The 18,298-nt window shown below is 37.3% G+C and overlaps 1 protein-coding gene across 3 annotated transcripts; it reads left to right on the top strand.

The window, feature by feature from the left end:
• Positions 1-17,056, top strand: LOC127651369 (sodium/potassium-transporting ATPase subunit alpha-1). 3 transcript variants are annotated; one of them, XR_007971569.1, is made up of 23 exons: positions 1-203; positions 4,130-4,291; positions 4,590-4,649; positions 4,773-4,976; positions 5,082-5,195; positions 5,280-5,414; positions 5,524-5,641; positions 5,811-6,079; positions 6,205-6,513; positions 7,355-7,489; positions 7,586-7,778; positions 7,882-8,057; positions 8,180-8,316; positions 8,393-8,543; positions 8,632-8,800; positions 8,886-9,040; positions 9,124-9,247; positions 11,668-11,813; positions 11,901-12,031; positions 12,105-12,206; positions 12,475-12,526; positions 15,324-15,415; positions 16,103-17,056. XR_007971569.1 is itself a non-coding variant. In XM_052137146.1 (22 exons), the coding sequence occupies exons 1-22, from the start codon at positions 192-194 to the stop codon at positions 16,129-16,131; spliced, it is 3,081 nt and encodes a 1,026-aa protein (XP_051993106.1). In that variant the 5' UTR covers positions 1-191; the 3' UTR covers positions 16,132-17,031. The 3 variants fall into 3 exon arrangements, 2 of the variants coding, with proteins under 2 accessions (XP_051993106.1, XP_051993105.1); XM_052137146.1 differs by lacking the exon at positions 12,475-12,526 and having other exon boundaries at positions 4,172-4,291; positions 16,103-17,031; XM_052137145.1 differs by lacking the exon at positions 12,475-12,526 and having other exon boundaries at positions 16,103-17,031.
• Positions 17,057-18,298: the final 1,242 nt, after the last annotated feature.

Here is an 18,298-nt window from a genome sequence, read left to right as displayed (position 1 = left end):
TTGAACCTTCATTGAAACGCGTCTTGGATGGGTGTCCCGGTAAAAATACACATCCATCAGTAACCAAGGAAAAATATCAGAAGAGAAAGGAAACGGGATTTGGGGACTTTTAATGTGTTCATTTTAAGAAAACTTGGATTTTTGGGAACCCAGGTGGTCGTGTTTTAATCAAAAAAAAAAAAAAAAGCAAAATGGGACGAGGAGTAAGTGTGAACCCACGTGCTTTGTTGTACTTTATTATTTTTATTGAAGGCTGTCTAGGAATTTAAAGTATGTTGTAGTTCTTGTGTTTTTTTTTTTTTGTTTGTTTTTTTTAAGAAATTGAAAATACTCCATGTTTTGGTAATTATTTATTTTATTTAATGGTTTCCCGAAGTAGTAAACTTTCGCAGTTTGAACCTTCAGATTCTTTTCATTTGAATGAATATAATATGTCTAAACAATTTTATGTCCGTATTTTTGAATGTAGCAACGTCTTTTTAAATCTACTGTTTCACTCAATTCATTCAAACACATTTTTAGAGCAGGTCGCGTTTACTGACGATATTACAGAAATGTAGCAAGCTTATGAGCGAAGCAAATGCAGTCAGTCTTGAGACTTAAGTGTTGGCGACTTGAAGTAATCATGTATGTCACGAGACGAACACTGTATGCCCCTGTTGCTCTTTGACCAGTATGCTTCAACGCGACAACGTGTTTCCGACTAAGATGAATCCGCCAAATTGTTTCAACTGCCTCATTTGAAACCTCGAGATTGAACGAGACGCTCCTCAGTTTAAAGCAGCAGTTAAACCGTTAAGTCTTAAAACAGTTAAAAGAGATTCAAAGTTTTATTTAAAACCTTGAAATGAACGAGACGCGTGGTTTAACTCCTTTAAAACCATGCAGTTTAACGCCTATATATATACACGCATCCCTGTGAATTAAATCCTAAAACTGTTACATTTGCAACTCTTGAGAATAATACAAAGTTTATCACCTCGAGAGGCTAAGTGCTTGCGCATTTTTATTTAATTCATTCAATGCCATACGAAAAATACGTTTAGCCTTATAAACGTTGCCAGACAAAATACTTTTACATAAATTGCTGTTCCTTTAAAACTTAACGTTTTCAGTGCTTCTGTGTTTGTTTTTAACAAAAATGTTTATATACGATTCAAATTAATTTACAAAATGGAAGTCATTTGATTAATATTGTTCTTTACATTGCAAAATAAAGCAACTTCTCAAATACACAAAATTTTGTCACACGTCCCAATTTTCTCTTAACATTGGCTTCCAAATACTTCCATAACAATCTTGAATAAATACAATGATAAAACAAATTAATAATAGTTTCTTTCTCGAATTCACCAGTATATGAAATGTTTAATGTGTAATTTTCCAAGACTCGTGTGGCTGGATAAATCCTATGCAGTATGTTGTTGTGAAACTTGTAGAGAGTAAATTTATTCTGTATTTTTTACATGCTTTAGTTTAACTACTATTCAGTAAAAACTCTATTTGAAACCTCCAGAATGCACAAGATAAAAAGTTTAGTCCCTTAAAATCTCGAATAACTATTCATCCTAAAACTGCGAGATGGGTCTACTTGGTTTAACGATTATTCTTTATAGCTACAATGACAAAGTAAAAATACTAAAATGTTGAAATACACTCCGTTTAAAACTATAAGTGTTTTGCTCCCCAACTTAATACGTAAATCTACTTGTGGAAGAAGACACACACAATTTATATTAATACATTCTTATCACCATCATGGTAGTGTCCAAAAGTGGTAATCTCATTGTACTTTTTTGTTAGGTTAAAATAACGTTTTCATTTCACATTTTCACCGATCAGCCACAACATTAAATGCACCTGCCTAATATTGCGTAGGTCCCCCTCGTGCTGCCAAAACGGCTCTGACCTGTCTAGGCATGGACTCCACAAGACCTCTGAAGGTGTCCAGTGGTATTTGGCACCAAGACGTTAGCAGCAGATCCTTTAAGTCCTGTATGATGCGAGATGGGGCCTCCATTGATTGGACTTGTTGGTCCAGCACATCCCATAGTTGCTCAATCAGATTGAGATCTGGGGAATTTGGAGGCCAATTCAAACTTGAACTCTTTGTCATATTCCTCAAACCATTCCTGAACAATTTTTGCAGTGTGGCAGAGCGCATTATCCTGCTGAAAGAGGCCACTGCCATCAGGGCACACCGTTGCCATGATGGGTTGTACGTGGTCTGCAACAATCTTTAGGTAGGTGGTACGTGTCAAAGTAATATCCACATACCTTGGGTGCCCATGACCCTGTCACCAGTCACCGGTTGTCCTTCCTTGGACCTCTTTTGGTTGGTATTAACCACTGCATACCAGGAACACCCCATAAGACATAAGTCATTTTGGAGATGCTCTGACCCAGTCATCTAGCCATCACAATTTGACCCGTGTCAAATTTGCCCAGATTCTTACACTTGCACATTTTTCCTGCTTCTGACACATGAAATTGAAGAACTGACTGTTCACTTGCTGCTAATGTATCCCACCCCTTGACAGATGCAATTGTAATGATATAATAAATGTTATTCACTTTGCCTGTCAGTGGTTTTAATGTTGTGGGTGATCGGTGTAAATGTTAGTATAGTGGGTGTTTTATGGTCAGTATCAGGTGTTGATCATAGCTGTGTATTCTCTTCTCCCTTAATTTGATCACTAACCAAATGTAAGCACGTGTTTTTAAAAAAAAAGGGGAATTGTTCCTTCCATTCATTGAAAATTCTAAAATAATGCTAGTATAACCCTGATCATCTGGTTTTACAAAACTTGTGGAGTCCTTGCCAGCTTGAGTGTATGCTGTCATTAAAGCAACAATGGATGTACAAATTATTAAGACATTCTAATATCATGTCAAATTTAAACTTTTCACTCAAAATTGTAATGGTGATATCGTTTGTAATCGCTTTTGTGCTAAATTAGGAAAAGAAAGCAAAAGCATTTTCAATTGTGGTCTCAGGATTATTTGAACCCAATTATACGTTTTATTTTTTGTTAATGTTCTTAAACTGAAATGAGCTTATGTATAGCTCAAGCTTAACAGCACTGATTACCCCGTGACTGGTGTGGGCAAGTTTGTACACTGTGTTTTCTTTACACCCTCAGCTGTTTATTTGCCATTTGAGAAACAGAGTTGGATTAGACCAGTGACTTAACCCATTCACGGGTCTAGAGGTGTGGCTCAGTTTACCTCAAGTCCCAGAATGAGACAAGTGATATGCTTGAGTGAACCATTTTTAGCTAAGCTGCAAAGGAAAAGTCATAGGAATACAATTGTATTTTTAGGTTTTAGAGCATCCAGATTGAATATTCTTTTTCAAATATGAAACACAATAGGTTAACTGTTCTCCCATGGTTGATTTGTTTATTGCCCTTTGGCTCACTTTCAGCCTTTCACACATGCAATATACACCGATCAGCCACCACATAAAAACCGCTTGCCTAATATTTTGTAGGTCACCCTCGTGCAACCAAAACAGCACCAACCTGCATCTCAGAATAGCATTATGAGATCATATTATTCTCACTACAATTGTACAGAGTGGTTATCTGAGTTTCCGTAGACTTTGTCAGTTCGAACCAGTCTGGACATTCTTCGTTCACCGCTCATCAACAAGGCTTTTCCGTCCAGTTTTTTGTTTTTGGCACCATTCTGAGTAAATTCTAGAGACTGATGTGTGTAAAAAAATAAAATAAACAGAAATACTCGAACCAGCCTATTTGGTACCAACAATTATGTCATGGTCCAAATCACTGAGATCACATTCTAATGGTTGATTTGAACATGAACTGAAGCTCATATCCCATATCTGCATGATTTTATGCACTGCACTGCTGCTACACGATTGGCTGATTAGATAATCGCATGGATGATTGTTGGTGCCAGATGGGCGAGTTTGAGTATTACACACATTTTTAAATGCTGATGTTGTGTAATATCAGTTGATTTTGATTTCACTAGACTAACTTAAAACCAACACCCATAAAGTAAATTTAAGCCATATAACATAGCAATGTTTTAATTAATTTAGCAGGTTTTTGTGATGTGTATCCCTCAGTTTTTAACCTTTTGAAAAAATACTGTTGTTAAGACCATCCACAGGAGATTTAATGCCCCCCCCTCTTCAACACAGGAAGGTCGAGAACAATATGAGCTGGCGGCCACATCAGAGCAGGGGGGCAAGAAATCAAAGCCCAAGGGCAAAAAAGAAAAGGATAAAGATATGGATGAACTCAAAAAAGAAGTGGACTTGGTGAGTCAGTTTTTCATGCTAGACTTATTTAGTGCTATATTGACCAACAGATTGTTTCATAATCAGGTTTTCATCTAAATTGGGAATATAATTGATGAAGAAAATCAAACATTATGCAGCGTTGGATCCCAAGTGTGCTCCACTTTCAAGAAATTCTTGCAAAATAATTTATCCTCTTACCAAAATGTTTAAATGTATCTACCTCAAGCAAGGGTAAAAGGTTTTTAATGCACACACTACTTGGTGTTTCCATCCAGCAATTTAATCAATAAAATATTTTCTTTTTACTCTGTTGTAGGATGATCACAGGCTGTCACTGGATGAGCTCACTAGGAAATACAGCACTGAATTATCCAGGGTGAGTCTAATTTGGTCTTGGAATTGAAATTGAGGGGTAGTTTTGACTTGGAAGTGAGACCATGGTGTACTCTTGGCAGTAGTTACTCATAACTCAAAGTTTGCATACTGTAACTCTCTCCAGGGATTGTCAGTTGCTCGGGCAAAGGAAATTTTGGCACGTGATGGACCCAATGCATTGACTCCACCTCCAACAACCCCAGAATGGGTTAAGTTTTGCAAACAACTCTTTGGAGGATTCTCAACTCTCCTGTGGATTGGAGCTATCCTTTGTTTTCTTGCATATGGAATCCAGGCAGCCTCAGAGGAGGAACCTGCCAATGACAACGTAAGGAGAAAACCCTGTTGGTTCCCTTTTACAAAGGCATGCTTTTGAATGTTTCATTGTTTTTATAGCAGTATCTTTTAACCTGTCCTCTTTTGTCCTATGCAGTTGTATCTGGGAATAGTGCTTTCTGCTGTCGTGATGATTACTGGATGTTTCTCATACTATCAAGAGGCCAAGAGCTCAAAGATCATGGACTCTTTTAAGAACCTTGTCCCTCAGGTACTGAAAGTGATCTTTTTATACTGTGTTTTCAGTTTTTCTTTCCTTCAGTGATTTTGACGGAATTTTCATTTTGTCTCATAGCAAGCCTTGGTTATCCGTGATGGTGAGAAGAACAATATCAATGCTGAGGAAGTGGTTGTTGGTGATCTTGTGGAAGTAAAGGGTGGTGACAGAATTCCTGCTGATCTGCGTATCATTTCAGCTCATGGATGCAAGGTGAAAATGCCATTGTAAATCATGGTGATATCTTGTCTCTTTTTAAATGTCAATACATTCTATCATTCTACAACTACAAGGATTTAAAAGGGATCTTGACATTTTCCAGGTCGACAACTCTTCCCTTACTGGTGAATCTGAGCCCCAGACTCGTACTCCTGACTTCTCCAATGACAACCCTCTGGAGACCAGAAACATTGCATTCTTCTCTACCAACTGTGTTGAAGGTACAAAAATTTGAAATCTGGTCTATGATGGATACGTGTTGTAAGACATGATGTTATGATACAACAGAAATGATTCCATAAATTACATTGATTTCATCCTTCACCGTTAATTGAAAATCAAATGTAAACCCTTTAAAGGTTTCTTCATTGAAATTTGTTTTGCTTGCAGGTACTGCCAGAGGTATCGTCATCAACACTGGTGACCGTACTGTCATGGGTCGTATCGCCACCCTTGCCTCTGGTCTTGAAGTTGGTCGCACTCCCATCTCCATTGAGATTGAGCATTTCATCCACATCATCACTGGTGTAGCTGTCTTCCTGGGCGTTTCCTTCTTTGTCCTGTCCTTGATCCTTGGCTACTCTTGGCTGGAAGCAGTCATCTTCCTGATTGGTATCATTGTTGCCAATGTGCCAGAAGGTCTCTTGGCTACTGTAACTGTAAGTGCCACCTAGAGTAATAATGCATTCAGTTGCTGTTGTAAACCATGAAATAATTTGGAGAATACTGATGTTGCACTGTCTGTTTGATATCTTTAGAACGTTAACTAGTGCTTCTTTTCCAGGTGTGTCTGACTCTGACTGCCAAACGTATGGCGAAGAAGAACTGCCTTGTAAAGAATCTCGAAGCGGTTGAGACTCTTGGCTCAACCTCTACCATCTGCTCTGACAAGACTGGAACTTTGACCCAGAACCGAATGACTGTGGCTCACATGTGGTTTGACAACCAGATTCATGAAGCAGACACCACAGAGAACCAGAGTGGAACCTCCTTTGATAGGAGCTCATCTACATGGGCCGCCCTTGCACGTGTCGCTGGCCTGTGCAACCGTGCTGTCTTCCTTGCTGAGCAAGAAAACATCCCAATTCTTAAGGTCTGTTTTAATATGTTTGTGAAAATCTCTGTCCACTTTTGTGAAAAACTATAAGACGTTATCTGGATTTGCAAAGATTAGCTGATTAATGGTGTTTGCTAAGGCAAGCATCACTTATACTCTTGTCCATTTTTCAGGTTAGGGGTGTAAATCCCTAACAGCCACACAAAATACCCTAGCAAACATCTAGTATCAAACCAGAACATTCTAGCAACCATCCAGAACATCCTAATAACCATCTAGCATCCATTCAAACACTGCCTAGCATCCAGCCAGACTAAACCATCAACCATTTAGCATCCACCCAGTACATCCAAGCAACCATCCAGGAAACACTTACAACTACCTGGCAACATGCTAAAAAGCACTCTGAACACTTTAGCAACCACTTAGTAACACCTTGGCAGCCCCCACAACACCCTATCTTGGTGGCAAGTTTTGCAAATGCAAGCATCACTATTATACTGGTGCTGTCAGAGAGTTGTTTACTACCTACATATCTGTGTTTGTCTGCTTCTACTTAGTTCTGCTCTTTGCCTCTGGGGATTATGTGAGTCCCTTTCTCCTAGAGCCTGGAACTAGAACACTGTTTCCCTGTAAACACCCTCTATTTTCTGTCCATTCTGACTTAGTCTGCAATGGGACTAATTTGTTGGACAGATATCTCAAGATAAAGAGACAATTTTTCTGTGCTTTGTATTTGCTGCAGCGTCCAAGCAGACTTTGTTTAGAATCTAACAAATCAAGAATTTGTTTGGCCATCTAATACCAAAGTTGGCAAGGATTTATCCCTGTTTTTAGGGTGTACCTTGTTCTCACACTTTCCTATTGTTGCCCACAGAGAGATGTGGCTGGTGATGCCTCAGAATCTGCACTCCTAAAGTGTATTGAGCTCTGCTGTGGTTCAGTGAAGGAGATGAGAGAGAAGTACTACAAGATTGCTGAGATCCCTTTCAATTCCACCAACAAATACCAGGTGCCACAATCTCCCTGTTGTGCCTGTGCAATGATTTTCATATCACTAACGTCTCTGTGTATCAACTTTTTTAGCTTTGTGTATCAACTTTTTTAGCTTTCCGTCCACAAGAACCTCAATTCATCTGAAACCAAACACCTGCTGGTAATGAAAGGAGCTCCTGAGAGAATCCTGGACAGATGCTCCTCTATTTTGATCCATGGAAAAGAGCTGCCCCTTGATGATGAGATGAAGGATGCCTTCCAGAATGCCTACTTGGAACTTGGTGGCCTGGGAGAAAGAGTACTGGGTAATTTTATGTTAATTATATTGCAAAACGTCAACGAAGTTTGACAGACGTTTGGCTCACTTCATTTAGTTTTAGTTTAATTTAGTACCTTGTTTCTTGACAGGATTCTGCCACTTTAACCTTCCTGATGAACAGTTTCCTGAGGACTTCCAGTTTGATACAGAGGAGGTTAACTTCCCGACTGAGAACCTGTGTTTCATTGGCCTTATGTCCATGATTGACCCCCCTCGTGCTGCTGTCCCAGATGCCGTAGGCAAGTGTAGGAGTGCTGGAATCAAGGTGCGTCATTGTTACAAATAATTGTCTTCTTGATCTATTACGATCAAACACCAAGACATCCATTATATTTTTGAAATACTGTAGAGTCTTGATTCTACTTCAAAGGTTGTCCTCCTTTCTAGGTTATCATGGTTACAGGTGATCATCCAATCACAGCCAAGGCCATTGCTAAGGGAGTGGGTATCATATCTGAGGGCAATGAAACTGTTGAAGACATTGCTGCTCGCTTGAACATTCCTATTAACGAAGTCAACCCAAGGTAATGGGTTCCTCTATTAGGATATTTTGAATGGTCAGTCCTTCTGGCTAGATATGAATGGTTCTTGTCTTTGAAGGGATGCCAAGGCTTGTGTGATCCATGGTGGAGATCTGAAGGACCTGACCGCTGAACAGTTAGATGATGTCTTGAAATACCACACAGAAATAGTGTTTGCCAGAACTTCTCCTCAGCAAAAGCTGATTATCGTTGAAGGCTGCCAGAGACAGGTTAATCTGTATAATAATCTTAGGACCGTCAAAGCTTCACAAGTGTGTTTTGAGGAGAATACCTTACCCTACACCTGTTTGTCCATAGGGTGCCATTGTAGCTGTAACTGGTGATGGCGTGAATGATTCTCCTGCTCTGAAGAAGGCTGACATTGGTGTGGCTATGGGAATTGCTGGATCTGATGTATCCAAACAGGCTGCTGACATGATCCTTTTGGATGACAACTTTGCTTCAATTGTCACTGGAGTAGAAGAAGGTAGAACACATTGAAAATAAATTCCCTGCTTCTATTCCAAATGGGTAGCTGCATCCTAAAGTGCTACTACATATTTGTTTACTAGGTCGTCTGATCTTTGACAACTTAAAGAAGTCCATTGCTTACACCTTGACCAGTAATATCCCGGAGATCACCCCCTTTCTCCTCTTCATCTGTGCCAACATTCCTCTTCCATTGGGTACCGTCACAATCCTCTGTATCGATCTGGGAACTGACATGGTAAGCATAAGACTTTTTTACTAGTAATTAGTCCTTCAATTGCTGGGATAATGATCCATCTTATTTTCCTCTTTATTTTCTAGGTTCCTGCTATCTCCTTGGCCTATGAAGCTGCTGAGAGCGACATCATGAAGCGTCAACCCAGAAACCCCAAGACGGACAAACTTGTGAATGAGAGGCTCATTAGCATAGCCTACGGTCAGATCGGTAAGACTTTTGGATACGTCTATGCAAACTTATTGCTAGACAGTTTTAACGACAGGTAGCGCCTGCGTCCACACAGCCACAAGAACCTGACTAGGCCTGGAGCATACTCTATGCAAGTATGTGATCTCAAATGCTACTAGCTTTTCAAGCTTGAATTTTGCATGCTGTGTAATTCTGAAATGTGTCTGAATGTAATTTGTGATTCAACGCAATTGCGAGTTGTATTCTAAGCATTGCCACAAGGGATGCAATAGCAGGGTTCAGCGTAAAAGTCTTCTACGGTCAGTTACTGTCATAGTGGACCAACAGTTTGAATAGAATCTTGCTGATAAAGTGTCAACTGGTTGGAAGGAACCTCTTAACCCTCTGGGGTCTGAGGGTATTTTGGGCCCTGGAGAAGTTTTGATATGCCTTGACATTTGTGCTTTTTTCAGATGCTTAAAAACACATTAATATCTAAAGTCTGATAACACTGTATTCAGCACAAACTGGGCTACAATAATATGTGAGCGACATGTATGTACAGGTTTGTATTTGTGAGAAAATAACGTTTATGCATGGTTTCTGAAAAAACTAAAATTTTAAGTCACTGAAATAAGGTCATATAACACATACTAAACATTTGTCCACATGACGTTTGAGAACTGGATCTTTTAGCCTAGAGTTTTGCTACAAAATGATGTGAAAACCATCCTGATCACTCATTCATACAAAATAATGTAGTAATTTAACTTTTGTTAGACAATTTTAGTGTTGAAAGGTCATATGCGAGGAGGAGTGAATGATCATGAATATGTATTGTAATTCACACATGAGGACACAAAAGACCCTCCCCTGGGCCCATCAATGAGGGATAGAGAATGAATGTGAGGAGACTTAATGATCCAAATCATGTTTTAAGTTAAAAGAAGTAATCTGACTATATATTTTCTTTACATAAAAACTTTACTTAATTTTAGACCTACACTACCGTTAAAAGAATTCTCTTCTGCTCACCAAGACTGGATTTATATGATCCAAAATACAGAAACAACATTGATATTCTGAGCTCTTTTTACAATTTAAAAGAACAGTTTTCTATTTAAATATATTGTAAAATGCAATTTGTGATCAAAGCTGAATTTTCAGCATCATTACTGCAGTCTTCAGTGTCACATGAACCTTCAGAAATCATTATAATATGCTGATTTTCTAATATGGGCATATTTGAAGTACATTTTACTAATTTAACCCTAACACATATTTGCAAGCACAAGCTTTGTTGATGATAATGAGGCATCATAAACACTAGACAAAATATAATCTAAACATTCATATTATTTTTATACCATATTACATATCATATTTATATCATACAGCATACAATTTAAATACCTGCTTTAGCTGAAACAGCATTTAAATGTAACTAAAACTTGCTTATTAGCAGTCATATTTCAAATGTCAATACTCTGAATCCTGGCTGGCAAGTCTGGAAACAGTCCCACTAGTAAAATATGTATATAAAATAGCATGTCAGCTAATGAAAACGACTTACTCGTCCGAAATTGTATCCTCGGGGCGTGTACCATTTGCATTGATCGTCTCAGCACATTTGCGTATAAATGGCGCACTCTGCTGTTGTGTGGGATCACATTACATTTTAAAAGCTCAGCCAGCTGAAACATGTACAGCGCTTTGTTTCATACAGATTACATTGCAGGAGAATATTTGTTTTAAATTTGAATTGTTTTATTAAAAAGTTGACAATTTAAGCTAATTTAAGCTTTCTTTAGACATATGTTTCATGTTTGTATGATAAGTATTTGCTGAGTTTCAGTTAATTTTTGTGACGTGTTTCAGAAATATGCTCGTGAACACAGAGACTGCTGAAAGCTCACCCTTTTTATTTTATTTATTTTACAAAAGCACAAGATTTTGTTGTTGATGTGAGTGTACACAAATAAAAGTAGACCCTTTATAGTCTCTAATGATGTCTTACACTTATCTGTATACCCAAAAATTACGAAGTATTTTAAGTTGTTTCTGCTGTAATGACGAAAATATCCAGCAGGACACGCCAGCGTGTCCGTCGACCCCAGATGGTTAAGTTAAGAAAACCCAAAGCAACAATACCCTTACAATTATAACTAATGATTTTCTTAAATTAATGGGTTTCTTTCAACTGGACCCTGAACAGCTCAGCTGCTTAAAGGGGTGATTGTTCCTTTAAATGTCTTTGCCATTAGAGTACTGTGGATTGTTACTGCCACAGTAACAGAAGTATGTGCATCTGTGTTTGTGTGCTTGCTTAAGAGTATGTTTCTGGACTTCAAGTTGATTTGCTTGGGTTTGAATGAAAAAAAACTTGTAGAGGTCTTTGAAACTGTAAAAGCATCAGCTAGGTCACTCATCATTCTCTTCACTTCTGCTTGCCTCCACAGGTATGATTCAAGCTCTGGCTGGGTTCTTTACATATTTTGTCATCCTGGCTGAAAATGGCTTCCTGCCATCAACATTGCTGGGTATTCGTGTTTTATGGGATGACAAACATGTTAATGACCTGGAAGACAGTTATGGCCAACAGTGGGTAAGTGTCTTCAATCTTCCAGTGGGCTTTAAATTGTTCCTTTTTCTCCAGTATCTAACCTGAATCTCATGTTTTTGGCTACATCAGACATATGAGCAGAGGAAGATTGTGGAGTTCACGTGCCACACAGCTTTCTTCACCAGTATTGTAATTGTACAGTGGGCTGACTTGATCATCTGCAAGACCAGAAGGAACTCTGTCTTCCAGCAAGGAATGAAGTAAGTAGAGGATCCATAATTCATTCCAAATCAACCCCTTATATGCACAACTAATTCCTTCTGTTCCTTGCAGGAATAAGATTCTCATCTTTGGACTGTTTGAAGAAACTGCTCTTGCAGCCTTCCTGTCCTACTGCCCAGGAATGGATGTTGCCCTTAGAATGTACCCACTAAAGTAAGTCTTAACCTATGGGTGTCATTAATAAAACATGAGCAAATTTCTTTGTGAATATACGCAATAATTTTTTTTTTTAAGGTTAAACAATAAAAAAAAAAAAAAAAGTTTTTTTGGTCTTGCTCGTAAAACCATTATTTATTTATGCATTAAGCAAAAATTTACTTAAGAATGGTTTTATGAGTTTTTCACAACAATTCTTTTGTCGTAAAGCCATTTCATTTTATGTGACAATTTATGTTTATATAATTTTATGGTTATGTTTCAGTTTAGGTTTCGTTCATTAAAAACGTTCTTCATCGCATCATGCAACAAATTACGTAAGAATGGCTTTACACATTTTTTTACAAAAACCATTTCATTTGAGGCAAATATTTACGGAATAATGACTTTATGATCACATTAAGGTTTAAGTTTTGTTCATAATTGTTTTTTTTTTTTCGTTGCATCATGATAATTAATGCAGGAATAGTTTGTAGAAATTATTTACACAGACTTACACATATGTTGTGCTTGTGTTTTACACTTTATGACCATCTTTAATGCAGGGATGCAAACTCCTAAATTTTTGGTGAAATTAGCTGTTTTGAAACCAAAAAAGGGGGTGGGGGTGCAGTCACCGCGTGAATAATTAGAGCAGCGGCCAATCGTGTGCTTCGCAATCACAGTCCTACCAAGACAGTTGGCTTGATTGGTTACAGCTACGACCAATGCTTGGCTACAGCAGTGCAAGTCTGACATGAATGGAGCGTGAAGTGGCAATCGTGAATCATAAAGAAACTGTATGATCTGGTATGTACCAATCGACTGAATGAGAGGGGCATGTTAATCATTCACTTCGGCATCAGTGTGAGTATACCTTGTTCATCAAGGAGAGAAAAGGGCAGAAGAGCTATTAGGGTGTAGAATGGACTGATGCAGTACACCAATGAGCATCCACATGACTCGCATCAGTGCTGCCAAATACATTCAAGTCTATAGAGTGAAGTGTCAGCGCAACCTCGGCTCCAACTTTAAACCAACGTATTTTTTCAGACATGTTTTGCCTAAAAAATTATGACTTGGAGAGTACATAGCAATAAGACAAAAAACCTTCAGAATTTATGAAGAGATTATGAAATTCTAATAATTCCTGGAATTATGAGACATTTAATATCTGTTAATCCAGTAGTATCACCAGTTGTACGCAGAGTGCCCTCAGGTGGTACGCAGCATGACCCAGGATATTTACATAAAAAATGTAAATATACATTTTATACAAATTTATTATTACAATTGTAATATATCTTTTAAGATAGCCCACATTTGTCTTTTTTTACATCGGAATTGCTGGATGTGAATAGGTAACATTCTTTTTGCGCAGAGCTGCGCTGATGTCTCTGTGTGCACACAACAATGTTATTCCCATGCAGAAAACTGAAGAGCAAAAACTGATGCGATTGAGGTAAAATATCATTCCATGTATTGTACACATTCTCAGACTTCCTTAAAGTCTATGATCTTAAATAGTGCTTTTGACTCAAAGACACAGGGTTGTATTTGTTGTTGATTTCACTGGAAGGTGGCTTAGATGAGGGACAGAGAAATGGAATGCGTGTCTGACAGATGTGCGCAAATCAGGGCTATGTGACTAATATTGCCGCTATGTAACCTATGGCTGAGTCCACCTATGACTAGAGGGAAGGAAAAATCTTTTTTTAAAATAAGTTTTAAAGTTAAAGACTGGTAAGGGCATGATTCAGAGAAAAATGAACCTCAGATAGCTTACTGCAGCTGCTGTTTTCATAGATCACATGCACATTATCACATCTTTTTAAGGTTGATGCTAGCTGCATAATTTTAGGGGGGCTAAAAAACAGGGTCTAGCAATACCTAAGCTCCAAATTTCTAAATAAATATAGTAGTTTGTTTGAACTGGATTGCAAAACTTCTGATTGTTAATCTTGTACGTTTGATTTTAGAAACTCACTCTTGCTGATTGTGCAATCCACATGAATGGTTATCATATAATCAAATATGGCATTGTGTATGTTGCTCACAATCCTTAAGACTTTGCTAAAAAGATACACCTGCCGAATGCTAGTAGTGACTATGTGCTACTTGAATGTTATGATTTGATCGAAGGTGGTACTTGGCCTAAAAAGTTTGAGAAGCACTGTCTTAATTAAATTATTAAATATTACCTTATCGCTTCTGAGTATTCCCCAGTTATTGAACTACAGTTATTACATTCTCCAAGAAAATGCTCAGACCTAAACATAGACGAGTCATCTTTTTACTTTCTGCTGTCAAAGCAATTTCCATTTTTTCCGCCAATTGTTTTTTCGTTTACATCTCCAGCATTCTTGCATGGCAAACTCTTTAAAAATTGCCCGTTGTTGATGCTTTTTTTTGCAATGCTTGTCATGTGGAGGCCAAAGCATCACTTGACATTGGCTTTGAACGGAACGCCTTGACGCAACTCATGTGAAATGTGCTTTACACTGACAAAAGGCCATTATTGAAACTCATCATTATTATTATTAGGCTATTATTGTTGTCTTTTTTGATCAAAGTCATGCTCTGCAGTTCACAAACAGAATGAGAATTATAGATCTGCTCTGTTCTTATAATGATTAGACATTATAATGTCTCTTGGTAGACTATGGTCATTAACATTTCAAAATTATTCAATGATACCTCATAGTACATAAGATGTTCATTTGTCGCCACTTAGATTCATCTCCAGAAGGAGGTTACTGAACTTTTGAGGTAATAAAACTGAAAAGCATCACCAAAATACAATTTATTTTTGCAGCTCATTCTGCACAATTGTGCAGTTAATTTGCTATACTTTAAAATTGCTGGAATTGGCTGGAATTAGTTAGTTACAAAAAAAAAAAATCCCTGAAAATATGTTTGTGGATCACAGGGTGTCTCACCTTTTACACCCCTCATGAGTTTGCATCCCTGTTTATGAAACCAGTAAAAAAAATTCAAGAAATGTTTTCATGTTAATTTACACAGCAATGTTTTGTATTTTATTGTTTTTGAGTCAAAATGTATTTTTTGCTAATATTATATGAAATGGTTGTAGTCTAGAACAATTTTGTCATTTTTGTACATTTCTTTCATCAGACCAAACTGGTGGTTCTGCGCCTTCCCCTATTCACTCCTCATCTTTATTTATGATGAAATCCGAAAACTTATCATCCGACGCAGCCCAGGAGGTAAGATGTTCAATCGCATCATCCCTCATGACAACAGATTATTTTTACTTTGATAATAATATGAGCCTAGTGTTCCAAAACCTAGTGATATGACTTGCCCTATACAACCTATATGTACGGCTACCTTCTAAGGTTGGATCCTCACAAGTGACCAGTTTGAAACACTACTTAGGCATCAACTCCGTACCATGCATGATGCAAGATATGGCGCTACTCAAGAGAGAACCGTGCAAGATGACACTTGCAATTGATTCCAACAGACTTTTGCATTGGCAAGCTAATAACTTTATTAAGCATAACATTATGTAGAACACACATATTGGTTAAAATAATTATTTAAATGAACCTTTTTGAACAGTATTTTATTTTATTTTGAATGAAATGCAAGTACATTTGTAATCAACATCTTGGAGTTCACAGTGCATTCTGGGATTGCCTTCTCTGTGCCATAGATTTTGGCCCAAAAAAAAATAATGTCTTAAAGGCAGCATAGTGTTGCTGCCTGTATTCGTGTAGGGAGCATGCCATAAAAGGCTGTCTAGGTATGCAGCTAAATAGGTTTTGGAACAGAGGTAATTTTTCTATTTACAGGCTTAATGCATGGGATTGTTGATAAACAGGACGTACACAATGCCCATGTTTTTAAAATTCTGTCAGAACTAATATGACTTTATATTTTCATTGTAGGTTGGGTGGAGAGGGAGACCTACTATTAAAGCATCCAGTCTGCATCACACAAAGTTTATTTGCATGGTTGTCTTGCTGCTCAGAATTTGAACCTCAGTAATTTGGATGTGTTTTATATAGGGAATGCTTGATAAAAACACTGAGATCATGAACCAAGACATTGCATGCCTTGTTTTTGAAGCTGGACCAATTTTATACATGTTTTTAAAAGTGTAATATAAAAATAAACTTGCAGCCAGGTCCCATGTTTTGTGTCATTTCCATCTTTTAAATGTTTAATTATGTTTACCTCTCTGTTTGTTCTTTTTAATTTGGCAAGTGCATGACACAAATGCCAATGTTTTTGTTGCTTGGCACTCTAGGTGCTTTACTTATGTTTCCATTGTGACCATAGTTTACATCTAAATACCATAGTAACTACATAGAATATTACTGTAAAATAATACATTTATGACATTTTCACAATGCCATCTAAGAAGCTTTTAGAATCTTTCTGTCCTTTGAATGAAAGTGGTTGGCTAATATGACCAATAAACATTAACTGTGGTATTTCTGTGAAAACTATGGTTACTATTACAATTTGTATTTTTTATTTGGATAAATATTGCTTGAAAACAAGTTCCTGTAAGCAAGCCAAATAAGAAATCCTGGCTAGTTCTCTGCCAATCTCCTTTCCATTTTAACAGCTTTGACTATTAAAAAGTAAAACACAATTGAATAACTTTACAGTACAATATCCTCCCCAGTGAGAGTGGGCACATTTTAAGTGGGTTTGAAATGTCTAAACCAGATCCCATGTCTGGATGAGACCAGAGCACCACTTCCCTAAATCTGCTTTGCATGGTTTTGGCCAAAGCATCCTGAGTCACAATCAACAAAGTGGGCAGTGAATGCAATAATATATATAGAGATTAACCTTTGTTTTTTGTTTTTTCTTTCCCAATTCATAAGTGTCTAATAACTACAGAACTTAATTTATATATAATTTTTGTACTTTTTGACAAGCAGTTTTTAGACTTCAACAATACAAACATAATGCAAATTTTGAATATTTGTATAGTAATGTCTTTTATGATTAAAGAAAAATTGTCATTTTATACAATCATAAAATAACTGTATACCATTATATTTACACAAAGTTGTTTTGCAATCTAATTTGCCACAAATTTAATCTTTGTTTTATGCTGTATGTTTGCACAGACAGCATAAGATGTGATGCATTTTTCACTTGAGAGTGAATGGCTATTTTGTAAAATGCAGAGTAATTTATGCAAATAATACAGTTAATTGCACATTTTTATTTATTTATTACACAGTGATGTAATGGTGTCGTCTGGTGCTATACCACCAAATGTGCCATTTATCTAACTGATCAAGCTGAAAAGTTTGATATTGGTAAAAATATCAAACCAATCATCATTCTATCTTTACATATCTTACAGAGGCTATGACAAATTCTAACTAGAGCATTATGAATAAGAAATTTTCAAATGAGAATACAGATGTAGAATGACAAAAAGGCTTTAGCTTGAATAATTGGGCACAAATGCCTTCTTTCATAAGCATCCCTTGTTCTATCTGCATTTGATGAGGTTTATGTGTGGATGACGGCCCCGGGTTAACAGACCCATCTCCCTCTGGTGCCTATCTGCTTCCCAGGTGGGTTTGGCTGGAGGTCGTGCTGGGAGAATGTGCTCAGATGGAATGTATATGGAGGGAATGTCGTTCAAGCCTGGTTGAGCAGGATAACAATTTTTGAGAGAGAGATGCTCTGCTTGTAACAGCTATTATCCATCGCTCAAACTAGGCTGTTGAAATCAAATTTATTTTGTGATTAATTTTTTTTATTTGGGTTCACAGGATATCAGTTGATAGTTTAATTAACCGTGATTAACTCGCAATTCAGTAAATCGCAGTATCATGAAATTAAGCCAGATTTGCCAATAACTTGCATTCTTGTTTTTTGAAGTAGCCTATCAGTTCCACCTTTTGAAATTGCTCAGGTTTTACTTTTTCTAAAGGATGCAAAGTGATGAAGTATTTCATTGATTGCAAAAGTCTAAGCTGAGGCATTTTTTTATGTTTCAAAACTATTAACTGTCATTTGCTCTGTTTCAAGTCAAAGTTGCTCATCAACCACCAAAATCGTGAATCTTACAAAAAAGTTCAAGAAATAACTGGGTCATATTTCACCCC

Source organism: Xyrauchen texanus, chromosome 11 (genome assembly GCF_025860055.1).
Source record: "Xyrauchen texanus isolate HMW12.3.18 chromosome 11, RBS_HiC_50CHRs, whole genome shotgun sequence".
Classification (NCBI taxonomy): domain Eukaryota; kingdom Metazoa; phylum Chordata; class Actinopteri; order Cypriniformes; family Catostomidae; genus Xyrauchen; species Xyrauchen texanus.
The sequence above is the reverse complement of the archived record's forward strand: the minus strand, read 5'-3'. Positions and strand labels throughout refer to the sequence as shown.